Consider the following 25,209-nt stretch of genomic DNA (forward strand, 5'->3'; position numbering starts at 1 on the left):
ATTCATACACATATTACTGGAGTATATAACACATTCATATACTTACTGGAGTATATAACACATTCATATACTTACTGGAGTATATATAACACATTCATATACTTACTGGAGTATATAACACATTCATATACTTACTTCAGTATATAACACATTCATATACTTACTGGAGTATATAACACATTCATATATTTACTGGAGTATATACCACATTCATATTGCTGAGGTGATCATTTGCAACAAAAAAACAGCCCTGTTGGTCCTTTATGGCCCATTGTTCCCTGAGATGAAAACATGTGATAGGTTTGTACATGTTAGATCTTACAGCTGTCAACAAAATAATCCATATATATATTATTTTTTTGCTAAACTTAACTGGACCAAAGGCTGCTGACCTCAGAGCGCTCCTCAATGAACTACTGGCGCCCTCTGCTGGACTACTGTGGTGTCAACATAATTCGGGACAAATACTTTAATACTTAATACTAGTACTTTATATATTTTTTTTCCTTATTTTTATATACTTTATACTTCACTCAAAGGTTAAATTATATTAGTTTCACTATTTGCTCTACAGCTATTATTTGATTATATGAAGCCTATCTATGAATGTGTATCTACTTACATTACATAACTCTGAAATGTTTTCAGCTTTTATTAAATATTCAATAACATTAGAAACAAGCCCTAGACTCCCATAAAACTGTCGCTCAGCACAAGACAGTGGCGCAGGATAAAGCGCAACTATAAACTGGACCAATACTTATGTCTCCAGTGAGTGAACGACCTTGTGTGGATGTGTTTTCTTTGCTGCATTGTACACAGTAAATGCTAGATGGAAGAAATGGACTGCTTTTATCATCTATAAACTGTATTTACTGTTAACTGCATGGAATAATATGTGAGACATTGATTGTATAATCCCTGCGCATATGTCTGCGCAGCGAGGAGGTCCTTGAAGCGCAACAAGAAAGGTGAGAGTTCAAAGTTCGAGGCAAAGCTGTTTACAAAACCAACGAGATGTGTCACACGGTTAAACGTGGTCTATTTAACTTTGATCATTAGACGATACAGATGAAATATAATGTACAGTTAATAAGTGAGGCTGTTTTCATTTCTTTTTTCCACGCGCAGGAAGTCCGGGTTGCGGCGCCGGTCTCGAGCGGACGTGGTTGCGCGTCTGCACAGTTGAATAACGTCGCTGTAATCAGCTCTTCACGGGGTTTTGGGGGGTAAACAGACTCAAAGAGAAAACGTGAGAGCTATGGGATTGCATTTGTTCAGATAACACAACGTAGCAGCGGAACAGATACTATGTCTGCGTTGTTGTTGTTGTTTCAGCATCGTACTGGTCTCTGTAGGAAATACAGCCCGGGTTTATTGTGGACACTGTCCAGACAACACTGTCGTTCATCAACAAACAAGCCAACATCCAGTGATCATGTTCAACACATGTTCAGAGGCCACAGTGTCAGAAAGACGCTGCTTTATGAATCAGAGGGGGCATTTAAAAGTCAGCCGGAGAAACTCCTCCAGGTGAGTCTAAATACACCATCAACGGGATACGTTCAGATTGTGACTTGTTTTCATGGTTGGCAGTGGTAAAAAAAAATGAATGATTTGTCAGCTGTGAGTAAAATGTGTAAAGACTGTGAGAAGTAAAACCGCTTTAACCATGGAGACCCATGACGAGCAGTCTGTGGATCTCATGAGAGCCTTCACCTTGCTGCAGTATAAACAGAAGGACAAACAATGAGGTCATGTTTTTTATTTTTATTTAACAGCATTTTAAATATTAATAAATAGAGTCAGCTGTCTCCTTGAGCTTGAAATGAGATCACCAACCTAAATGGTCAGCGTCATTAGGTGACTGGTATTCTGACAGTGGCACTCATTTGCATCCATTACAAAACGTTTAACAGCTTCCCCCTTCATTTCAAATTAATTGTGAAGTCCTTTTGGATATATTTGTCAGACTGAAGCCTGGATGTTTAATATGAGTGTGATTAAACTGTTAGTCTCCAGTGGAAGTCCTTTTAATTTTGAAATGGTATCATGCTTACTGCTTCTACTTGGTGTATCTTCACTACACCAATTGTTTTTACTTCCCACTCCGGCAAGTTTTCTCTGATATTTTGTTTTAACAAAATACGATGTCCCGATGTTCCCATTTTAGAGTCTCCTCCACAGACCCTTGGGTCCTGGCATGTTGGGAATTAGCAAAGAGTTGATCAGGAACAACCTGCTGAGGAACCCTGTTGGTTTGGTAAATCTATTAGGTAAGCACAGTTTCATCATCCTTTGTACTTTTACTAATAATCTTTTATTTTACTTATTTACTTACTTATGACTACTTCTGATTCTAGGGTCAATAAACTTCTTCAGTACATCTCAATCCAAACAAGAGAAAAAGAAAAGTAATGAACAAAAGGGAAAAACTCCAGAGGAAGATGAAGGTAAGCCGTACAGTGCTTAGCTGATTGGCTTGTGGCTGTTTAATAACTGCACCGTTTCTGGCTGTGATTTTTAACTCTCTCTTTTTATTCTCTTTCTCCACAATTTGCCTCGACCATTCAGAGGAGAAGAAGCGTCGCGAGCAGGAGGACCAGATGTACCGGGAGCGCCTGCGGACCCTCTTAATCTTAGCGCTCGTCATGAGCCTGCTGAACTCCATTAACACCAGCGGTGGAAACATCTCTTGGAATGACTTTGTCAACGAGATGCTGGCCAAGGGCGAGGTATCACGTGTGCAGGTCGTTCCTGAGAGTGACATTGTAGAAATCTACCTTCATCCTGGAGCAGTCATCTTTGGAAGGCCTGTATGTTGACCAGGATTTTAATGCAATTAGCATCAGAACTGTTTACAGCAGACGTGCATGCTAACCCTCTCATTTCCTTCCATGGTTCCTGCTGTGCAGAGGCTGGCACTCATGTACAGAATGCAGGTAGCCAACATTGACAAATTTGAGGAGAAGCTGAGAGCTGCTGAAGAAGAGCTGAGTATCGACGGCAAGGACAGGATACAGGTGTCCTACAAACGCACTGGATTCTTTGGGAAGTAAGAACATGACCTCTCTCAGTGCACACTCTAAAATAAATCCATGTATGGGGTTTAATGAGCAATTTGAAAGAATGTGATGTCAACTATTGTTTTTCATCTGTTCACTTTGCAGTGCACTCTATGCTCTGGGGATGGCTGCTATTGGCGTGGCTATTCTCTGGTACATCTTCCGACTAGCAGGCATGGGTGGCAAAGAAGGCGGCTTCAGTGCTTTTGTGAGTGAAACCACATAAGACATTTGGCAGGTTGCACAATACAGGTTTTTTTTATTAAGTGTATTAATTGTGTATTACGATGGACTTAACAGAACCAGCTGAAGATGGCCAAGTTCACCATTGTGGACGGCAAGTCCGGTAAAGGTGTGAGTTTCAAAGATGTGGCGGGCATGCATGAGGCTAAGATTGAAGTAAAGGAATTTGTGGACTACCTCAAGGTAAGAAACCAGACTCACAATCTCATCTACTGGATGAGCTGAAGTTCTTTTTTTGTTTTTGCCATCCTAATCTCACATGAGTAAAACCTTAAATTCCCCATTGTCCATCACTTACCACGTTGATGTTATGTGTTGTCAGAATCCAGAACGGTACCTACTGCTTGGAGCCAAGGTTCCCAAGGGTTCATTGCTGCTCGGGCCTCCAGGCTGTGGGAAGACGCTGCTGGCTAAGGCTGTAGCCACCGAGGCCCAAGTTCCCTTTCTGGCTATTGCCGGCTCTGAGTTTGTGGAGGTCATTGGAGGTATTTAAAGACAGCAGCAGCAACTACTATGGCTTTAAGATGGTCGACATAAATCGGAATTGTGCTGTTTTTTGATATGAGAGTAGATATCCTTGGTTATGATAATATTGTGATATAGATTGAATGTCTGTGCCTGTGTTAAAGTGCAGAAATATTCTGTAGTTCATTGAAGTAATCTGACTTTTCATTATATATACATTATTTGTCATTCTTTCTCAAATTTGTATTTGTTTTATTATTATCGTCTCAAATATTCTGTCACACCAGACTGGAGATATCAAATAATCTGTAACAAAATATACTGTGATTTAGATTCCAGGCGTCATTGCTCAGCCTTTACGTGGCAGCCTTCTGGTATTTTACTCCTCGCGTGACTCCCATTGTGCTTGTGTGTAGGCCTGGGTGCTGCGAGGGTCCGGAGTCTGTTCAAGGAGGCTCGAAGCAGAGCACCCTGCATCGTCTACATCGATGAGATCGACGCCGTGGGAAAGAAGCGCTCCACCAACATGTCCAATTTCTCCAACACTGAAGAGGAGCAGACCCTCAACCAGCTGCTGGTGGAGATGGATGGTGAGTGAAACACGGGATTTCTGATGCAGTTTGTTGTCATCAGAGAAGGACCTTTTTTGGGGGGGGGACGGAATAACGAAACATTTCTCCGTCTTTTGCAGGAATGGGAACAACGGACCACGTCATTGTCCTCGCCTCCACTAACAGAGCAGATATCTTAGACAATGCTCTCATGAGACCGGGCAGACTGGACAGACACATCTTCATAGATCTGCCCACTCTGCAGGTACGCTGAGCATTCAAAAGCGACCTTAGTTCAAATTTACCTCATCAAGTTTTATATTAAACATGTACCTTGCAAATGAGATTGAGTAAATTTCTGAAGCAGCTGCTGTTTTTGCCGTTTTGAGAATATATTTCATTTTTAAAAATCTTTTCCTACAAATTGGTATCCTATTAAGCTGTCTATACATTATCAACAAAACAAACATTATATTTGGACATTGAAACCATGTAAATTGTGTTGGAGGTCTAGACAGACTTTGTCAGTTAAATCTAGTTTGTTTTATTTTTATCGCTATCTCTCAGGAGAGGAAGGAGATCTTTGAGCAACATCTGAAGATCTTGAAGCTGAACCAACCGCCGGATTTCTACTCTCTGCGTCTGGCTGAGCTCTCCCCGGGCTTCAGTGGTATCTACATATTTAGTCATTTGTCCTCATATAAATCTACGAACATCTGTGGCCATAACAAAATAACGGCCTGTGTCTATGAATCAACATAAGCTCTCGATCAACAAACATTAAACACAACACTGTCGATGTTTACTGAAATGTAATTTCCATATGGTGATCATGAAATATCTGATGCCAAATCCCTTTGTCTCCGCAGGTGCAGATATAGCTAACATCTGTAACGAAGCGGCCCTGCACGCTGCCAGAGAGGGGCACAAGTCCATCGATACCTTCAACTTTGAGTACGCAGTGGAGAGAGTCATCGCAGGTACAGCGATGCAAATACTGTATTATGGGAAAAATATGCCACTCTGGCAAAATCTGACAGATGTGTGTGTTTGTCTTCAGGGAGTGTAAAGAAGAATAAGATCCTGTCCAAAGAGGAGCAGAGGGTGGTCGCCTTCCACGAGTCTGGACACGCCTTAGTGGGATGGCTTCTGGAGCACACAGAGGCAGTCATGAAGGTAACAGCTGAGTTCAGTGGTGCTGGTCATTTGTATTGCTGCAAGTCTTTTGTTGGAATCATTGATTGTGTGCTGTGTTCCTCAGGTGTCCATCGCCCCGCGGACTAATGCCGCCCTGGGATTCGCCCAGATGTTACCTCGTGACCAGTATCTGTTCACTAAGGAGCAGCTGTTTGAGCGGATGTGTATGGCGCTGGGAGGAAGAGCTGCTGAGGCGATCACCTTTAACAGGGTTACAACAGGTACACCCCGTCTGTCGTATATCCACTGTGATCACAGCCTGCACACACACACACACACACACACACACACACACACACACACACACACACACACACACACACACACACACATCACCTTCTTTCAATGAATGCTTCTCACGTGTTCTGCTGATTTCCTTTCAAATAACTTTCATCATAGCGTTCTACCCATCAGATTCCTAACCCTTTTAATCTTAACAAATCATTATATATATTTTTTTATAATTCCTGAAATGTAATGTATATAATAATATAATATACATTAATAATAGTCTAATGTATTTTAGAATCAGTCTCAGGAAGAATATATATATTTTCTTTTCAGTGCACTCCCCTGTTGATTACTATTTTTGATAAATAAATATTTTTTCTACTGATCAACAAGGACTTCTGATTAACTCTGAGTAGGAATTTCAAAAAGTGATCTAAAAAGTAAACTGCTGAACATCCAAATCTAAATCCTCTCCTATCCTGTGTACCATAACTCGGCGCCCAGTCAAAAACGATGATTGAAGTCTCCTCACTCTGTGTCCCCAGGAGCTCAGGATGACTTGCGTAAGGTGACACGTGTGGCCTACTCCATGGTGAAGCAGTACGGCATGTGTGACAGTGTCGGCCAGGTCTCCTTCCCAGAGACAGAGCAGCAGGGAGCCATCGGACGCCGTCCCTTCAGCCAGGGCCTGCAGCAGCAGATGGACCACGTGGGTTCTAGTATTGGATTATTTGCCCTTATCCAACATGTTGACATAATGAGCTTTGGTTATCACCTTGAAGTCTTCCGTTTAACCTTACCTCAAACACACTGAATGTTGTTTCATGTCATGTTTAAATAGAGATTTGACAGCACATGTTGTTCTTTCAGGAGGCTAAGATGTTGATAGCGCGTGCTTACAGGCACACAGAGAAGCTGCTGCTGGACAACAGAGACAAGCTCACACTGGTCAGTTATTCCCTTCTTCGATCATTCACTTTGCGTGTTTAGACCGTGGCTTTTTTTTTCCATCATTGAGCACAGCACTTTGCTTTTGTGTCCAGTTGTAATAAATCACAACTTGTCGGGATCTGTCTTTCCAGATGGCCAACGCGCTGTTGGAACGAGAGGTGGTGAACTACGATGACATTGAAGCTTTGCTGGGTCCATCCCCCCACGGGCCAAAGAAGTTGATCCACCCACAGAGCTGGTTGGAGGCCGAGAGGGACAAACAGGACACAGGAGAGGACGAACCTCAACCACCTCCCCGTAAACACGGAGAAGACGACGCGAATCCACAGCTGCTCTGATCTTAAAATGAGTGTCTTAAAGTTCTTCTCAGACTGACGCATTTTGTGGGGGTCATCAGTCGCTGGGTGCATTTAAGAAAACCCGGCTTTGATTCCTCACTTTGAAGCTTTATAGGCCCGAAAGTGACATTATCAGTGTTTCCATGCGGATGTTTTGTGCAAATGCACTTGTTTTCAAGTTAGCTGAGCTGACCCAGTAATCTGAAACAGGCCTAAATAACCCAGTGCAACTTTAAAAATGATAACTGTGGGAGGAATTCCATCATTTTTCTTGTGCGTTTGCTGCACCGCCATATTATGATTCCATGGAAGCAATAGAAACAGGTCTGTTTAATCAGGATGTCGCTAACTATTTACTGTATGGGCAATCAACATTTACATGCTCTGTCTTAGAATTCCCAGACACTGTGTACTAATACCTGAAAAATGACGTGAGATCATTTTTATGCAAACATATCTGCAGCATATACAGGTTTGGATTGAAGTATTACTTTTTGAGAATTTATTTCACATCTGTAAATTAAATAGAGCAACTGCTAGATATTTATATATAAGTCACGTCCTTCTGAACTGAAAAGTTGACTTTATGGGTGATTTCTTTGTCAGGGATGACAAACACCAAATACGTTGGCATTCATTCAGGGTACATAAACATTAAGATCTTCATTATTGTTTGTATTCAATAGAGCTACAAGAATGAGTTTAAACAGATTGATGTGGACATTTATACCATTGTTATGTTTTTGTTTTTTTTGAAGCTGCAGATATAACTCCACACTCTGGTCAATCTCTGACCATGAGACATACAGATTAAGTTAATAGGTTGAAGTACTGTTTTCTTTAAGTCGTTTGGACTGCATTGGTTTGATTGCAACAAGTAACTAAGTCCCAACAGATGGTGTTGCTGCATATAAATATTTAAATAAAGTTTTTAAATATTACGTGTTGTTCTTTATGTTGCATTTAGTTTTAATGGCAGCAGAGTACATTCAGACCCCTTCACATATTGTCACATTGTAGCGTTATGCTAAAAATGCCCATAATGACAAAGGAAAAACAGGAGTTTAGATTTTTGTGCAAATTTATTAGAAAGACACTGAAATATCACACTGATATGGTACTCTATTTATTTGAAGCACAGCCTCGAGTCTTCTTCTGTATGATGAGACAACCTTTCCACATCTGGACCCAGGGATTCTCTGCAGATCCTCACTCTGTCAGATTGGATTTGGACCATTGGTGGACAGCCATTTTCAGGCGGAGTTCTCTCCTGTTTGCGAGCCTGTGTGCTTAGGGTCATTGTCCTGTTGGAAGGTGAATCTTCAGCCAAGTGTGATGTCTGGAGCACTCAAGAACAGGTTTTCATTTCATTACTGTACTTAGCTCCGTTCAACTTTTCCGCAAGTCTCCACCACCGAAAAATACAGCAACATCCTGCCACCACCAGGCTTCATTGTTTGGTCGATATTTTGCAGATGATGGTTTCTTCCAAACACAACATTGAAAATTCAGGCCAAACAGTTGAATCTGGGTTTAATCAGAGCAGATAATCTTGTTTCTCATAGTCTGAGAGTCTTTGGTTGCTTTATTGCAAACTATAAGCCAGCCTTTCACTGAGGAGAGACTTATGTTTGGCTACTGTGACATGAAGCCCAGATCAGTGGAGTGCTGCAGTGATGGCTGCTTCTTTCCTTCTGAAATAATCTCTTGAGTTTAGCCAGAGTAGCCATCGGGTTCTTGGTCAGCTCTCTTATCAAGGTCCTTCTACCCCGATTGCTCAGTTTGGCCGGGCGGCCAGCTCAAGGAAGAGTTCTGGTTGTTACAAACTTTTTCAATGCAGGAGAAAATGTTTTGTTGCCTTCCCCAGATCTATGCCTCTACAAAATTGTGTAAATGAGCTCTACAAGCAGTTCCTTCAACCTCTTGACTTGGTCAATGTCTGCTGTGAGGCCTTATATAGACAGGTGTGTGCCTTTTCAAATCATGTCCAATCAGTTGAATTCATCACAGGTGGACTCCAATCAACTTGTAGAAACATCTCAAAGATGATCAGATACCTGAGCTAAATTTCAAGTGCCATAGCAAAAGATCTGACTACGTCAACGTGATATTTCAGTATTTTCTTTTTTAAAACATTTGCAAATACTTGTTTTCCCTTTGTTGTAATGGAGTATTGGGTGTAGATTTATGAGTGAAAAATTTGTTTAAACATTTTGAGCATAAAGCTGCAACATAACAAAATGTGAAAGGTTTTGAATACATTCTCATTGCCCAGTATATATATGTAGGAATGAATTATTAGTAAACCTGGTGCAGCCTGGGAAGAGGGTCACAACAGTACACACAATAAATAAAAGATTTACATTTATTCTGCAGACACCGGTAAACACTAAACTCAATAAACATATAAAAAAAACATCATTCAAAGTCTACGTCTCCATTCAATTTACAATATTGTGTAGCAGAATATTGGGTGGTACAATTTGTTTTGTTGAGAAATATTATTTTCCAAAAAGATTAACAGATTGCTGGAATGGAGGAAAAGAAAAACAAACAAAATCAATATTTAAGTAAATGTACCTTATAAAATCATCACTTATATAAAAAAGAAATACATAAAGATTTGTTTTAATGTGTTAGGCTTGTTATGTGCATCATTACTCAGGTTTTGAGAGGATAAACATAACCAGACATGGACAATCATTTCATCACACATTCTGTCTGCCTTGCAGCATGCACAGGTTCTTTCCTCGTGGCGGTTCATGTCATCTCACGGTTTTACCGTCTCATTTACTTTTCTCGAGCTAACCACAAAACTTTTCAACCAAAAAGCCATTTTTGTCAATTGTGTCCAAATGTTCCTCAATATAACCTAAGGCACATTAAACTAAAGGCCCATGGTTTCACATAGCATTACATTTTCTTTAGCACACTTCAAATCTCGTCCTGGACTAAAATCTTTTCACATGTGTGCAGAAAAAAAAAACACCTGAGGCTGATGATCTGTGTCCCTATCTGGTGGTGAGGCACACAGGTCTTCTTTCTGTAGGGTGCTGTCCACCTTAACGTGGGTCATACATGTTGGCCAGTTTCTTAAAGCGTGGTCCCCAGTCGTTGAGGTAGTCGTAGTCCTGGTCTCCATCAGAGCAGCTGGAAGCGATGGAGCTGAGGCTGCCGGTCAGTGAGCCCTCTCCCTCGTAGTCATAGATCAGGGCTGTGTCGTATGGAGGCACATTAGGATCGTTGTCTGCAGCCTCCAGGCCCTGAAGGAAGAAAAAATACAATTGTTTAAGCTGATATAATCACACAGCTCCCTAGTTATCTTACAACTTCACATATGCAGTTCTGCTCCCCAAGGCCTGAAAACAGATTTTGATGTGTAAAATGACGCATAGTATGAAGTATATGCACATACATGGCAGAAGAGTTTGACCTATGGATGGAAAATAAAGCATTTAGTATCTTTCTAAACTGATCACAATTGAGTTATATAGAAATGTTTATATCATCACAGATCTAAACAAACCTTTGGCTGCATCAAAAACATTTAAAACCTAGATTTAATTGGCTAATGTTAAGGCAAGGTCACACATGTGCAAATGCAGGTCAAAGAGGCGATAATCGTTATGAAGGTGGGCGGGGCCAAGGGGGGGTCAAACACACACACTCCTCTTTGCTATTAGCTGAGGCTGCAACTTAGCCAGTCAGACTTCTACAAAGATGAACTGCCTTAAATATGCTCCATAACAAAAAAAAAGCTTTAAATGCTTTTCATTACTTAGCTTTTAATAATTGGGCTTACAAGCTTCCCCAATAATTTGAAATGGTAAACACTTCCTGTCTCCTAAGTGGCCATGTTCATGGCATGCGCTCCCCATGAGCACGATATTTTATTTTGCTGACATTTGATATTTACACAGCTAACAACCATATTTAGCATCATAAAAATTTGTTTGTGCTAGAGTGTTTGCAAACGTGAGGTGACAGATCTGGCGAGAGTTTGTTATCTGTCTATCAGGCCTGTCGATGAAGTGATTTTGATAGTAAATTCATGATTTGCACTTTGATTTTAGGGATATAACTTTAGATGATAGTCTCAGCTTTTAGAAAACATTTTTGTCATAAAATGTAGCTAAAACAGGGTCACGGTAGAACTGTCTCACATCATTGATGTAGTCCTCGATGTCAGTGGGATCCGCTGGAGGCCTCCGTGGGTAGATGGGTGAGGGCAGGTTATGCGGGGCATCCTTCCTGAGGGGCTGCTTGCCTCGAGGGACGCCACAGCCTGGGTAGTAGGACCCCGGGGTCGAAGGTGCATCATGGGGATTCCACAGCAGGTCGATGTTAAAGGCATTCTGCGAGGTGAGAAGCAGATGCTACAGATTGACGCTGCATGTACTTTAAGAATACAGTGTTAACGTGCATAAAGTGCTCCACAGGATCACCGCGACCTCTTGACCTGTTCAGCCTTACCTCGTCCTCCTCACCCCCGCCTTGCTCATCATAGTTGAAGACATTGTCACGAATGTCATCTTCTGATTCTCCAACTAGCAGACCTGTATCTTTCTTGATATGGTGGCGTCTCCTACAGGTGGTCACAGCCACAGCCAGGAGGAGCAGCACTGGGACCAAACAGAGGGAAACCATGAGGGTATGTTAATCATTGTGTTTAAGATTATAGAGCTTCAGATAACTATTTTTTTCTTTATCAATTAATTAGCAGATTTATCATTTAGTCTATAAAATCTCAGAAAATGGTGAAAAATGTCATCCAAAGACCAAAGTCACGTTCAAATGTCTTTTTTGGCCAAACAACAGTCAATAGATAACCCCAACTGAAAAAATCTAAAATTATACCATATCTTAAAAACAGAAATCTTATGGGATTTTTGCTAAAAAAAAACAAAAAAACTGATAATAAATTATAAAAATAGTTTTGATTATTTTTCTGACAAACAATTTATTGTAACAGCTCTATCTTTAAGTGCATGCTACAATCTAGACACGGTAATCAAGTTGCAAAATGGGTTCTGTAAAATATTTGCATCAAGCCTCACTACATGTTTAGTCTAGCAAACTGCAGATGGCATTAGAACTTTTTGTGATTATTTGTAAAAGCTCCACAAAAGCACACCTTCATGAGTCATCTATTTCAACTGAAAATATCTGAGGTCATGTTTGCTTTATTCTTGGACGATTCAAGACGAAACTCACCCAGTAGGAATGCAATACTGGCCATGATGATGATGAGAGCGATGAAGCTGATTCCCACACTGGTGCCCAGAACAGCCCCTGCCTGAGACTTACAATCACCAAAGGAGTCACAGACACACACGGTGACGTTGACCTGAGCATAGGCGCTCAGAGCTGGGCTGCCAGAGTCGGACACCAACACCGTGACCCCGTACTCTCCTGCCTGCAGCTCTGCGAGGGGCTGAAGCATCGCATGAGTATCTGAAGAGGGAAAGAGAGCAGCGTGAGGTAAGGAGATTCATACAAAACTCCTCTCATTCCATCCTCACCCCCATGCTCTTTCCTCACCGTTGACTTGAATAACAGTCCAGTTGATTGACAGCTCATCCGGCATCTCGAAGGTGAAGGGTGCAGCGTGCGGAGTGAGGTCTTCATCCACAGCCGTCACAACCAGACCAGAACCCCTGCGGCCTGTACCCCTACATACAGTGCCGCTCAGGGGGAAGAGCTGAGGGGGGAAGTCGTTGGTCTCCTTCAGTGTGATGGCCACTGTGGCTGTGTTCGACACACCGCCAGCATCTACACAGGAGGACATAAATACACAGCAGTGCTGCATTTAGTTTTTTTTCTTAGAAGAAGTGCAGCACATGACATGTATGGTAAGCATAGATTGACTGACCTGTAACCTTGACAACAGCATTGTAGATATTGTTTCTCACATTCGGAGATCGCATGTTAAAGGTTCTCTTTGCAGTAATGTCTCCTGTGTCTCTGTTGATCTCCAGCCACCTCTCTGGGTCTCTGCTAATCTCATACCTGCCACAGAGAGCAGAGTCACAGTTACAGACAGTTTACTCAAATTCATAAAAGCACAAAAATACTCCTCTTGTTTTGTGGCTGCATCGTACCTCATGTCAGAATTATCAGGGTCAAAGGCGATATCGCTCTTCAGTAACGTCCCAGGAACCACAGACTCAGGTACAACAATCTGTATGGGGTCCTCCCTGAAAAGTGGAGCTTCATTCTCGTTCACGACAGTCACCGTCACTGTGGCGCTGCTCACTGGGAGGTTGGGGGCCTTGTTGCTCAGGGGATTAACATTTTCCACCGTCAGAATCAGGACGTGCTCATCCTGTGCTTCATAATCCAGAGGCTGCATGAGAACAGAGTAGAGAAGGCTGTTTGTGGAAGGAAAGTGTTGCAATGCTCTGTGGTTGGATAATAAATAATGAATGATAAATATTTATGTCTGAAAGCTGGAATTTCAGCTATTTATCAACCTGCATATTGGACAATTCAAATAAGTATTTTTGACTGAGTAACTTGTAGTTTAAAACTCAACCACTAGAGAGTGTTGTTCAGTTATAGTTTATCTGAGGGCCTCGAAGCCCGTTTTGACTTTAAAGGGCAAACCACCCATTTTGAAAATTCAGACTATTTTTGTGCTTTAGAACAGATCAGTCAAAAGGTTTTCCATCTAGAAAATTGATGGGAAGAAACAGACGCCACTCAGATGTAAATCAAAAAAGTATATCTGATTTCGTATGAATGGGTGACACTTTCAAACATTGACTGAACATTCCCGGTGCATACGAATAAATCCTGGTTTATGGATGGTCGTGATCAGTGCATAGCAGGTCAGCTGGATAGGCAAAAATATCACATTTATTTACAACCAAAAATATTCCAACATTTATGGAGAAAGAAAGTTTCTGATTTAAAATGAAGTATGAATAAATATTTATATTGATTTAAGAAGCACAGTTCTTTCATGGATATTCCTTTGCTTGTAACTGAATTAACTCTGACTAGAATAACTCTGTCACAACTTTGCAAAGTACTTTCCAGAAAGACTAAGAAGTAATTGACCCATAAAATATAGCAACCACTTCAAAACTAATTTGACAAACTAAGCAGATCATCAGACTGTACCTTCACCACTGTCAGAACGCCCTCGTTGGTGGCGGAATCTGTAACGATGTCAAAGTTGCCTTCAGGGTCGTTGGAAATGAAGTACCTGGCCTCCCAGTTACCTGTTCCACGATCATCTCTGTCTGTCACATTCACACGGCCAATCTCATAGTCCTTCCTGTTCTCCACTGCTGTCATACTGTACTACACGGACCACACACAAAACACAAATCAAAAGATTCAATATCCAACTAAAAGCTAAAGTGTTTTTAAATAAAAACTGGAAATATCCCTCACACACACGTTGGCTGAGACTCACCGAGGCGGGGCTGAACTGTGGGGCGTGGTTGTTGATATCAAACACGTGTATGATCGCCACACCTTCACTTGTTAGTCCCATGCCCCCCATATCAGCAATCTGCAGTTTTAATCTGAAACTTTTCACCACCTATGACAGAGAAAGGCACATATCAGCACATATCAGTGAAATGAATCATGATCTGTAAAAAAGTCAGCATCTTAACCTGAGTTTTACCTCTCGGTCCAGGCCCACATCTCTTGTGTAGATGGCTCCTGTCTCGTTGTTGATACCAAACATCGTCTTGGTAACAGCGTTGGGAGGAACGCTCTCCTGGCCGATGATAGAGTAGCTCAGATAAGCGTTTTCTGTCATCGGGTCATCTGCATCATTGGCCGACACTGACATCACCGAGGTACCTGTCAAAAAATAATTGAAAGCTTCGGTCAGTTGGAAAGATCAGTCGCTATGATTCATATGTAACTTATGTGCTGAGGCTGCAGGACTTCACTGAATTTTTTTTAAAACTTCATCAAAACATGTAAAAAGCATACTATTCTTAAAATGGAAAGACAATGTGAATCTATGTGAAAGCAATTTACTAATTTGGTTCACCTGTGTCTGTCTGCTGTTTGGTGCTGGGCAGGAAGCGTACAGTCAGACTTTAGAGCTTTCTGCTGAAAACAGTTGCTGGCTGCTTCTACAAACTATGCTTATGAGAGTGGCAAAACCAAATCAGTGAGCTGAAAGATTCTTAAACGCACTGCAGAATTCAGGGAACAGGTGATAATTATCTGCTATAATCATTATAGATTATAGCAGCTTTAGACTGCAGCTTCAATGATGCAGTGAAACAAACAGAAAGTATCCGAAAAGGCTTATGTGTCAGTCAAAGCTACTTTATAAAGTTTTGTAGCTATTTCAGGATGAAAATGATAAAGAATGTATTTACATGTTGGAACATTGTGGTTCAAGAAGATAAGAAAACTAAAAGTTTGTACTGCAGTATGTTATAAATGGATGTACCTGGGACTGAGAACTCAGAGACAGATCCACTAAACTGTTTCTGGATGAAGGCGGGTCTGTTGTCGTTCTGATCCAGCACCACTATCTCTATGGTGGTTGGATTCTCTAGTCTCTCTCCACTGGGGGACAGCGAAGGCTTTTCAGCACACACACACACACACACACACACACACAAACACACACACACACACACACACACACACAACAGACAGAAAAATGTCAATGCTAATAAAAACTGCATTTATGAGATTGATGTTTCTCACTATTAATTACCACAAATCTCATGCATTCCACTTTTTGGAAAACATCCAACTCTCCTGGTGACTGTGGGTATTTGAGGTATTTGTACTCAACATATGCTGGACGTGGTGGAAAGAAATGTGCAGGATGTTTGGTTCAACATCACAGGTTGAATCACAGTCATCTGGTATGAAACACTCTGAAGTCTCTCCCAAGATGCTCATAAAGGCCCTTGGAAACTGACCTCTGCCTGTTGATACTAGTGTCTGAGACACTGATATATGCTTTTGGACAAAAACATGGACCTAAGCGTTGAAACATGTTGTGGAAGGTCTTAGTGATTGCACTGTGGCTTGTGTTAATTACTTGTGTTGGATTGTGCTCACAAAGAACATTCAAGTGTCAAGGGTGATTTAAAAATATTACTCCCATAAACGCTTTCTCACCGTGAAGCTGTTGTATCTCTCTCTGTCCAGCGGCCGCTTGCTCCTGATTACTCCCGTTTTATCATCAATCTCAAACAGATTCTTGGGATCCTGGTCCACACCCGGGCCCTCTAACTTGTAGATCACCTCCCCTGTAAAGATTTTGTCCGATTTGATCTAAACAGAGAGAAAGAGAGGAGATAATGTTGGCGATCATCACAACCTCATGGGAAGGTGGGGGGGAAGGATTGTAAACCGTATGTCGTAACACCAGATGTGAGTATGCTGACAGTAAAGGACCTTGAGACAGGAGTGTTTAAACTCACAGGGGCCTTTTACTTATGGCAGGAAATGATATTCTGAACTAATAATAGCAAGCAGTCTATATTTCATGCAGTTCGTTGTTCACTTTCTCTGACATATGGTTTATGCTGCATTTCCATCACCATGTAAAAGAGGCTCTATATTTCTACATGTACAGTAGGATTTATACACTAACTGGTCGCTTCTGACAGCCTTAACACAACATTATATTCACATCTCTTTTAAACTCTGGTCTCTGCTTTATGTGCTCATCTAAGAAGAAGAATTACAATCAGTAGTGCATCACTGTCCAGCGCTGTGTTTAACTGGAGGGGTCTTTTACTGGCCAGTATAACCAGGAGGAAGCGAAGCAAGCAATTTAGATGGACTTGCCAAATCTGAACCTATATGTTAAGAACCATTTATACCAGAAATGACAAAGTAGTTATCCAGTAATGAAATTCTGCTGTGAAAAACTATACTTTAACATGTTTTACCTGGACAAGGTCTTCAGGAACCTGCTTGCTATTCTCCAGCACTCTGATTGGAGGGATGATCCAGTCCCTCTTCACCCTGACCAATCCCCTGCCTTGGTTCCTCCATGGGTAAAGGACATCTTCTTCTTTGTGTTGTGTTTCTGCAGAGCTCCACACCTGAAGGAAACAAGAACAGCATGAAATTCACAGAAGAAAGTCACAGGCACATACAGACATGAAGTATATGTTTTGATTCCAGTAATTCTCCTTCACGGAAGACATATTAGGTCATTATAGATATTTGCAGCTGTTTAAAACCACGTCAGGAGTCTCCCTCAGCGTGACATTCCCAATGGTCTGCTGGGATGGCTGTATGTTAGCTGTAGCGCTGAGACTGTCTGTAATGTGGAATTAATGAGATTGTGTCACAGCTTCAGGTTTCTCTCACTAATACACGTCTTTGTCAGCTTCCTTTGATCCGTGTGCAAATTCATCTCAGGACGAGGAAACACAAACACCCACACTCATTTCACAAGCCCTCATTCACCACATTGCTTTCTTGACCATGTTCACTCACACACACACACACACACACACACACACACACACACACACACACACACACACACACACACACACACACACAACAGCTGTCGACTATGGATTTAGATCCTGTGCTTTCCCACCCGCATTCCCACTCAGACTCACAAATTCCCCTTTATGCTCAGCTCTGCACCTGACTGGGAGTTTGGGATCACCTTACGGATCTGCTCCGCTGTAAGAATTCCTCAGACACACTCATATACACGCTTTATCACACACCCACACATATATGCACACACACAGGCTGATATAGTACATGCATGTGCATCAACCAAACACCCACTCACGCGTATACATTTCCGTAAGTTGCTTCCTCCTTCTCTGTGGGAATTCACCGGATTCAGCACTACTTCCCATATGTTTAACAGCTCAAAGTCAAACTCCATAGAAGCAGAAATAAAATGTAGATGTACTAACTTGCCAAAAAAGCTTTGTCTGTAAAAGTTTCAAATAAAACTAATCTTGATGGATGACCTGTGTCAGTAATACATGAGCCAAATAATGGATAGAGGATAAATATGTGAGTATTTTGTGAATGGCCTGTGATCCCTGTCTTGACTCTGGGGCCGGTGATGTGATATACTGATACTCTGGCATGCTGCTGAACAGAGCAGGGAGGAATGGCAACCATGGCTGGCATCTGCTGGCCAAGTCAGGCTGGAGGGCAGGCTAATCTTGGATTGGTCTATATTCTCGACCCCTACCAATTTAACTTTTTGTAGCCATCGTCATCTCCACTCTCACAGTGATGTTTACACAAACATTCCAGCAGTGCGTGTCCCCCGCAGAAAAGTCATCTTATAGCCATCTACCTCCATACTTAAGACATCTGCATGTATGAGCTCTCAAAGATCCGCTGGCATTGCGTACATTCTGCATATGTCACTTAACCTCAACATCAATAACAGCTGCATCACAGTTGTATTTCCAAGTATAGCACTTTCTAAGTTTGCCTGATTTGTGGCCACTTTGGCTGACATGAGCACCTTTTTCTGACTTTGAGAACGCACGCTCAGCGAAGTGTTGACTGTAGACCAGCGTGAGCTTCAATGCAAGTCTCATTAAATTTAAAACACACCGCACAGCTCTTCTCCAGTGCACCATGCTTTACACTTCTAATACGACATTTAGGATGAATGTGTTAAGGTTAGCCGCATTTGGACTTTAACATTACGGGCATTCCATTGATGGTGGTGTAAGAGATTTGAATATACTGTGTAAAAATAAATTTGACAAAAAAAATGTTGAAAGAGTTCAGAATTTTGCTAGAGATCCCACTCATGGTAGTTGCGCTTTTCGGCTGTAGTTACTTCTGATACATCTTAGTTGAGTGTGTTAGCATGCTAACATTTGCTCATAAGCACTAAACAAGAATCAGGATGATGGGAAAACATTAGTTTTGCTGATATTTGGTCATAAACAAGAGTATTGGATGTAAAACAAGTTTGACCTGATGACGGACCTAGAGGTTAAGAGGACCACCAAAGTTATTAAAATTCATCCTGAGGAGTTTGTGAATGTGTGTACCACATTTCATAACAGTCCATCCGATACTTAGTCGAGACATTTCACTCAAAACTACAAACGTCAACCTCAGGGTGCCGCAGGAGGAAAAGTCAGAGGATCACCAAAGTCATAAGGATACATAATCTGGGGACCATGACTAATGTAACAAAATGAATGGTAATCTATCCTATTGTTGACCAAACATGTCATGACAGTAAAAAACTAAATGTTGACGTATTAGTAGAAATAGTCAAAGCCAGGGGATCATAAAAGTCTGTAGGATTCATGAATATGTGTGCCAAATTTAATATAAATCCATTCAATAGATTTTTGAGACGAAAGTAGTGGACTGAATGACCACCTAACTGCCGACCAACATAGTAATTTATAGAGCTACGTTAAAAGTACGGTCAAAATGGAGATTCCACCATTTTGAAAATTGGTTCTAATATTGAATGTTTAGTATTTGATTATAACTTAAAATTCTCTTGTTGATTTCTGTATTCACGAAGAGTAAATATCATTAGTATTCTGGGAAAACTTTATTATGATGAAGGTTGTGGCATTAATAACGGGAGTTAAAGGTCTGATACATGTTCTTAAGTTTGATGGACTAACGTGACCAGCTTCACACAACAACAATACCGTGTAGCTTTTCCAAATTATAAAACATTAAGAGACATTTAGAAAAGTTTACAATCACCAGATAAACAACATTTCTTAATTTACACACTTCTTTTTCACACACATCAAAGTGTTGTTCTGACCCTTCAATCTGAGCTAAAGATGACTCTGTGTTTTGGATACTGGCTCCACCAAGTATTTACCACTGTTCTAATGTTTTGACCAGACCAGGATGAAGAAACACTAAAGTGTCATGTTGCCAATTAGACCAGTGAGGGCCTTTTCTGACATGCTGAGCAATCACACCACACACAGATGAACTGTTTTAGAAGCTTTTCCCAGATACTTTTACAGCTTGGCCTTTCACCTTGTGCTCTCACAGAAGTACAGACAGCTTGTTTGAGGATGATATGCCCTCACAGAAGAACCATTAAGCACTCTGTTTGAGTGTTTACGGAGCTCGAGAAAGTCCCATTCTACCTCTCTGATGTCGGCTTTGGAGAACAAAAGTGTTATGTCACATAACACAACTATGGTCTGGTTTATTTTAAATACTTCAAGAGATGTGCACTCAATTGCCTTCTGTCTCATAGTCAGTGTACAAATATTTGAATCTGCCCTTTCTATTTATGTATGTATTTCTAGGAGACAATTGGTAATGATAAGCCTGAAATTTAATAAATTATACCAGTTTGTCAGGTTTGCCGTCACATTTTCATCTGCCATCTAGCAACATTTATTTATTGGTAAAACCCCCCCTTCTGAAAATGTCCACTGTAGCTGTGTAGAGGAGTATGCCTTTTTGTCTCTGTACCAAATCTCTATTGTTTTAGTGGAACAGTTGATCAAATAGCTCAAGAACTCTTGTCCAGCCGAAAAGTAATGCCTGCAACATTCCCTGAGGTCCTATTGGCCACAGGGCTAGAGGTCGCACAGGTGTCCCTCTGGTCACTTCTGTTACTGAAAATTCAACCAGTCAGTCACCAGCAGTACTGGTCCCACACCCAAACTCTTTGCTAAGTCATGACTGCCTGGCATGGGCATAGACACTCTATTTATTTATATACCACTACAAGTGTTAGTCCCCCTCAGAGCAGATGTCTGAGCTTTAGGAATGCTGAGCAAGGTTATAATATTAACTACTAAGACTTAAAGAAGGACTGGGAGTTACTGGGAAAAAAACTGAATAGAAAACAATTTTATCTGGCAACTATCTTGATTCAATTAAAGATAATTATATAAGTTCTTTATTAAATAGAGCATGGGGAAGAAACGTATACCAATAAAATGATGAAGTGTCTCTTCCCTACTTACCAAGAATAGACATTAAGACACATTCTGATAATTAAAATATGCCAGAACTAAAACTCAATCTCTTCAAGCATTGACCTCTTATTGCATATCTAAAAACTCATGCTGCTGGGAGAAACCAACAGTACTTTAAGTTGGAGAGATCCCGTAGTTTCCACTGATATCAAATTAATTTCTATAAATTCTAAATGTGAAAATTATGAAATCTTAGGTTTAAATATTTCACTCAATGTAGGTATAATAACAAAATGTAGGAACCAACAGCATATACCTAAAAAAGAGAGACATTTCAAAGGAAGAGGATGTTTAAGGGGTAAATAGAAAGAAGTAAAAATGTAAAAGTAATATCTTTACCGATTTAAAAACATGCTTTGACTGTCTTTTTGTGGTGTCTGCCTTTTAAACATCTCTACACGGGTTAATTAACTATATTAATTATTCAAGGGTTTACACAATATGACAAACACATCATAACATTGCTGCTTATGGGCATGACCTCTAAAACCACAAATGTCATCCCTTGGTCTTCCGTGTCTCAGTCCATAAAAACAATGAGGTAAAACAAGTGAAGGACTTCACAATTTTAATAATCTGGAAGTTGCTTTTGTACCCTTTGCTCCCTCTGAAACTCTAGTCAGTGTAAAACAGCCTGCAGGTATCCACACCCAGCAGGACGTGTGATTCAGACTCTAAATCCTCTGACTGATTGTTTCCGACGAGTGAGACCTCAGTGGCAGCTGGCCGCTGATACAGACTCTTGATTTGTACCCGATTTCATGGTTCAGAAACGGCCCACTCCTGTTTCCACGAGGGGGATTACAGAGCGGGACAAATGGCATCACGTATGCATCTGGGAACAGCTGTGGCTGCTGCTCACTCTTCAACACAACATACACCCAACAGGCCAGTTCAAAACAACACCAGCTCACTGAAAATCACAAGAGAACAACTGAAAGCTATCAGGTTGCACTGATCAAAGCCTTTGGATATGATTGACAGCTGCTGAATGTTAAATAAATAATAATAAAAATTTGGCCACATGCAACGTTCAAAGAAAATGCAGTGATACAGCAGGTAAAGAAGGTTGATTAACACGTAGCAATGGGTGCTTTTTCAATATGGAGAAAAATAGCAACTCAAGGTGTAAAAGGCCACTATTAATGATGAAGAATCACTCATTAAAGGGATACTCCACCAACCAGTGTCAGACTCACGCTGTCTGAGGAGCAGGGGCGAAAAAACACATAATTAAAAAGGGCACCAGCTGCATGCAGTGGGGAACCAGCGCGGAGAAAGTTTTCTAGCATTTAGGGCAGTCTTTGTGGCACAGCATCCAATTCTCTCCAGTTAGGGGCACCAAATAGAGCACTTCATCATGTTTTCTCCACTGGAAGGACCCACCAGGAGCCACTTTCACTATAACAGGGGCATACAAGAGGGCACTTCTGCTATTTATTTTGAACATGAGGGCCCATGCTGCTCAACAGTCTTTGAAAGGTAGCTTTGAAATGTTTACAGCTTGTTTCTTAGTGGAGGCTTACAGCGGTAGTCAGTTTGGATTCACTTCAGTTTCAATGGATTCCAATGGACTCTCTGGACAAAGTGTATTTAGCAATTTATTGGTAGAGTGAGGACTGGTTGGAATGGGAATGTAAGATGTTTCAATGCTTTTGTTTTTGCTGTGACGTCTGGACATCATACGCGTCCACTAACGCTGCTGTTCCATGTGAAAGAGTCAGCTATAAACTTCTCAGATCCACGTTTGAAGCCTCCACTATTTCAAACTCAAAAGAAGGGTGGGGCAGATTTTTTGTATGTAATACAAATTACAACACAGTAAACAAACTGAAAGAGTCCCTTTTTGTTATTTGGGTATCTTGGGCTTGTAAACAACTTTGGCATTTGAAGATGCAATTTAACCCCATATCTGCCTCAGCCAACAGAGCTTAAGTAGTTCTCCAATATCTGCATCCAGCCTGTGGACTGCTGGGATCATACACCTAAAAGGTCATACTTCAGGGTTTACAGGTCCTTCAAGTCACCCACAGGGTTATTTATTTATGTTTATATGAAAAGTCATGAAATACAATTATTAATGAGGTCCGAAATATCGTTTGTGTAATGTTATTAGAGGCTAAGGTCTCACTGTGACAAACCGGTTTTCCCAGGAGGTTTTCCCATGTTTAAAAGAGAAAACACTTATTGTGAGAGATTTCTTTCTCCCCAATCAATTAGCCATGGAATAAGAACATGAACCACAAAAACAGAATAAATTCACCATGAAGGCTTTCAACCACACAGACACTTAAAAAACTTTTTACAAGGCCAGACACTTCCCTGATTGCAAAGACCTGAATTATTCATTTCTACAGTTCCAAAGCATCTGCAACATTTACAATGAATTATAGAGCACATCATAGCAAGACTTCCCTCAAGAATCACTGGAACCAACTCACTCACTCACCCTCCCAACCTGGGCTCCATTACTTCTCCAAACAGAGAGAAAGACTGATGGTGGTTGGAAGTGCTGTTGGTAATATGTCAGTTTACATTGCCATCCATTTTAGATCCCATAATAGCGTCTGCTGACAGGGGCTACTAATGATGGCCTGAGCACTGTGTACACATCTGGAGTCTTGTCCTCCTCAAAACACTTCATCATCCTCTTTCCAACCAGGATGAAATGTTTAGATCAGCCGCAACCTCTGATTGCAGAGCCAGTTGAGTGCCTCTATTGCTAAAAATAAGTTGACATATTGTTACAAACATCACTCAAGGTAAAAACATAAACTGTATATTTGAAGAGTGGGGCAGCTTTAGGTTATAGCTGCCCCACTCTAACCAAGGTGACACTCTAAAGGGCAGAAGTCTTGGGCTAGAATCCGGGGGGGAAGGCTGAATCCATTGAGCAGAGAGGGGCATTAATACACACTACAGCTCAAGTGCAAGTGGAGCACCTTTACAGCAGTTTAGCCAATCCATAGGTTCAATCACTATTTTTGTGGTTATCTTTATAGCAATCAGGAAGTAGAGAGTGCACTACACTAACTTTATCGCTCTGACACCTGTGCTCCAAGTTCTTTTCTAGAGTCAAAGGTTAAACAAAATCAACTGGAATTTTATTTTTTTCATTAAAACAGAGAAAACAAACACAAAAGTACTTCAACGCCCATCGTAAATCAACATATTTTGTTCATTTAAGTCCACAGCAGCTATGAAGGGACCATGATTTTTCTTACCTGACAAAGCAGAGCACCCAGCACACACACCACCAACATCCGGACCGCCATCCCCAGTACCTGCACTCAGAAGCTCAGTATGAACAGACCTGTGATGACTGAAAGATCTGAGGCTCCTCTACTGAGAACTTGGCTCCTGAGTGGCTCTACTGGGCAAAAAAAACTCTCCAACCCTGAAACCTTCCCCCCTCTTTCCTTCTCTCTGTCCTCTTGCTGTCTCTCTCTCTCTCTCCCTCTTTTCCTCTCCCAGCGTTTGTCCCTCACAGCTCCTCCCTGTCCATAGCTGGGGTATGTCTCACAGTCGTGGGGTAAGGGGTTAGAATTTCAGCCACGGCCCTCCCATGTACCCAGCACATGTGCTGTCACTCACAGGCCGATGAGAGAAAGAAGGAGACAGAGAGAGAGAGAGAGAGAGAAGAGAGAGAGGGAGATGAAGAGAGAAGCAGGGCAGCTGTTGGTGGTGTAGACAGAAACACTGTCTGCACCATTTAAAAAGTAAGTCAGTAAACTTTAACACTTCACAAAACAATAGTACTGTACAGAGAGACAAAAAGAAGAACGCCGGGAAATTATGTTCAACATGGAAACATACAAAGTAGAAAATATAAAATTACAAACAGTCCAAATATCCAACGATGTTAAGCAGGAAAGCAGGAAACGGGAACAAACAGAAGCTCGGAACAAACTAAGGAATTTAGCATTTTCCTTGAAAGAAATTACTCAATTATTAAACAATTAATGAATTAACAAAACTATTTTTCCTTTCTATCAGCAAATCAATCAATATTGTCATTCATCCATTTACAAAGTTATCCTGTTACTTGCAAACACATCCAAAGCACAACCCGTATCACTTTATATTATATACTAAATTGACACAGAAATCAATTCAACAGCTCCTTTACCACTCATCTTTTGACATCTGTTGCCAACAAACTGAGAAGTAAATAGAAATTCAAACATTTTGTTAAAAGCCCTCACTACACTCCACAATATAGTGTCTTGTTTAAAGC

The 25,209-nt window shown here is 41.1% G+C and overlaps 2 protein-coding genes across 2 annotated transcripts; one reads left to right on the top strand and one right to left on the bottom strand.

Annotated features, from left to right (window-relative positions):
- Positions 1 to 1,029: 1,029 nt before the first annotated feature.
- On the top strand, positions 1,030 to 7,982 carry spg7 (SPG7 matrix AAA peptidase subunit, paraplegin). The gene is made up of 17 exons (XM_054610766.1): positions 1,030 to 1,533; positions 2,174 to 2,276; positions 2,364 to 2,453; positions 2,575 to 2,816; positions 2,916 to 3,055; positions 3,171 to 3,273; positions 3,366 to 3,491; positions 3,631 to 3,793; positions 4,190 to 4,363; positions 4,465 to 4,589; positions 4,892 to 4,994; positions 5,194 to 5,304; positions 5,385 to 5,500; positions 5,586 to 5,742; positions 6,298 to 6,461; positions 6,623 to 6,700; positions 6,835 to 7,982. The coding sequence occupies exons 1-17, from the start codon at positions 1,312 to 1,314 to the stop codon at positions 7,039 to 7,041; spliced, it is 2,424 nt and encodes an 807-aa protein (XP_054466741.1). The 5' UTR covers positions 1,030 to 1,311; the 3' UTR covers positions 7,042 to 7,982.
- Positions 7,983 to 10,097: 2,115 nt separating this feature from the next.
- On the bottom strand, positions 10,098 to 24,247 carry cdh15 (cadherin 15, type 1, M-cadherin (myotubule)). The gene is made up of 14 exons (XM_054619697.1): positions 24,197 to 24,247; positions 16,935 to 17,090; positions 16,156 to 16,311; positions 15,470 to 15,605; positions 14,681 to 14,862; positions 14,465 to 14,593; positions 14,167 to 14,349; positions 13,143 to 13,387; positions 12,914 to 13,050; positions 12,583 to 12,813; positions 12,256 to 12,495; positions 11,515 to 11,663; positions 11,205 to 11,396; positions 10,098 to 10,304 (listed from the first exon to the last, which is right to left on the bottom strand). The coding sequence occupies exons 1-14, from the start codon at positions 24,245 to 24,247 to the stop codon at positions 10,104 to 10,106; spliced, it is 2,388 nt and encodes a 795-aa protein (XP_054475672.1). The 3' UTR covers positions 10,098 to 10,103.
- Positions 24,248 to 25,209: the final 962 nt, after the last annotated feature.

Source organism: Anoplopoma fimbria, chromosome 2 (assembly GCF_027596085.1).
Source record: "Anoplopoma fimbria isolate UVic2021 breed Golden Eagle Sablefish chromosome 2, Afim_UVic_2022, whole genome shotgun sequence".
Taxonomy (NCBI): Eukaryota; Metazoa; Chordata; class Actinopteri; order Perciformes; family Anoplopomatidae; genus Anoplopoma; species Anoplopoma fimbria.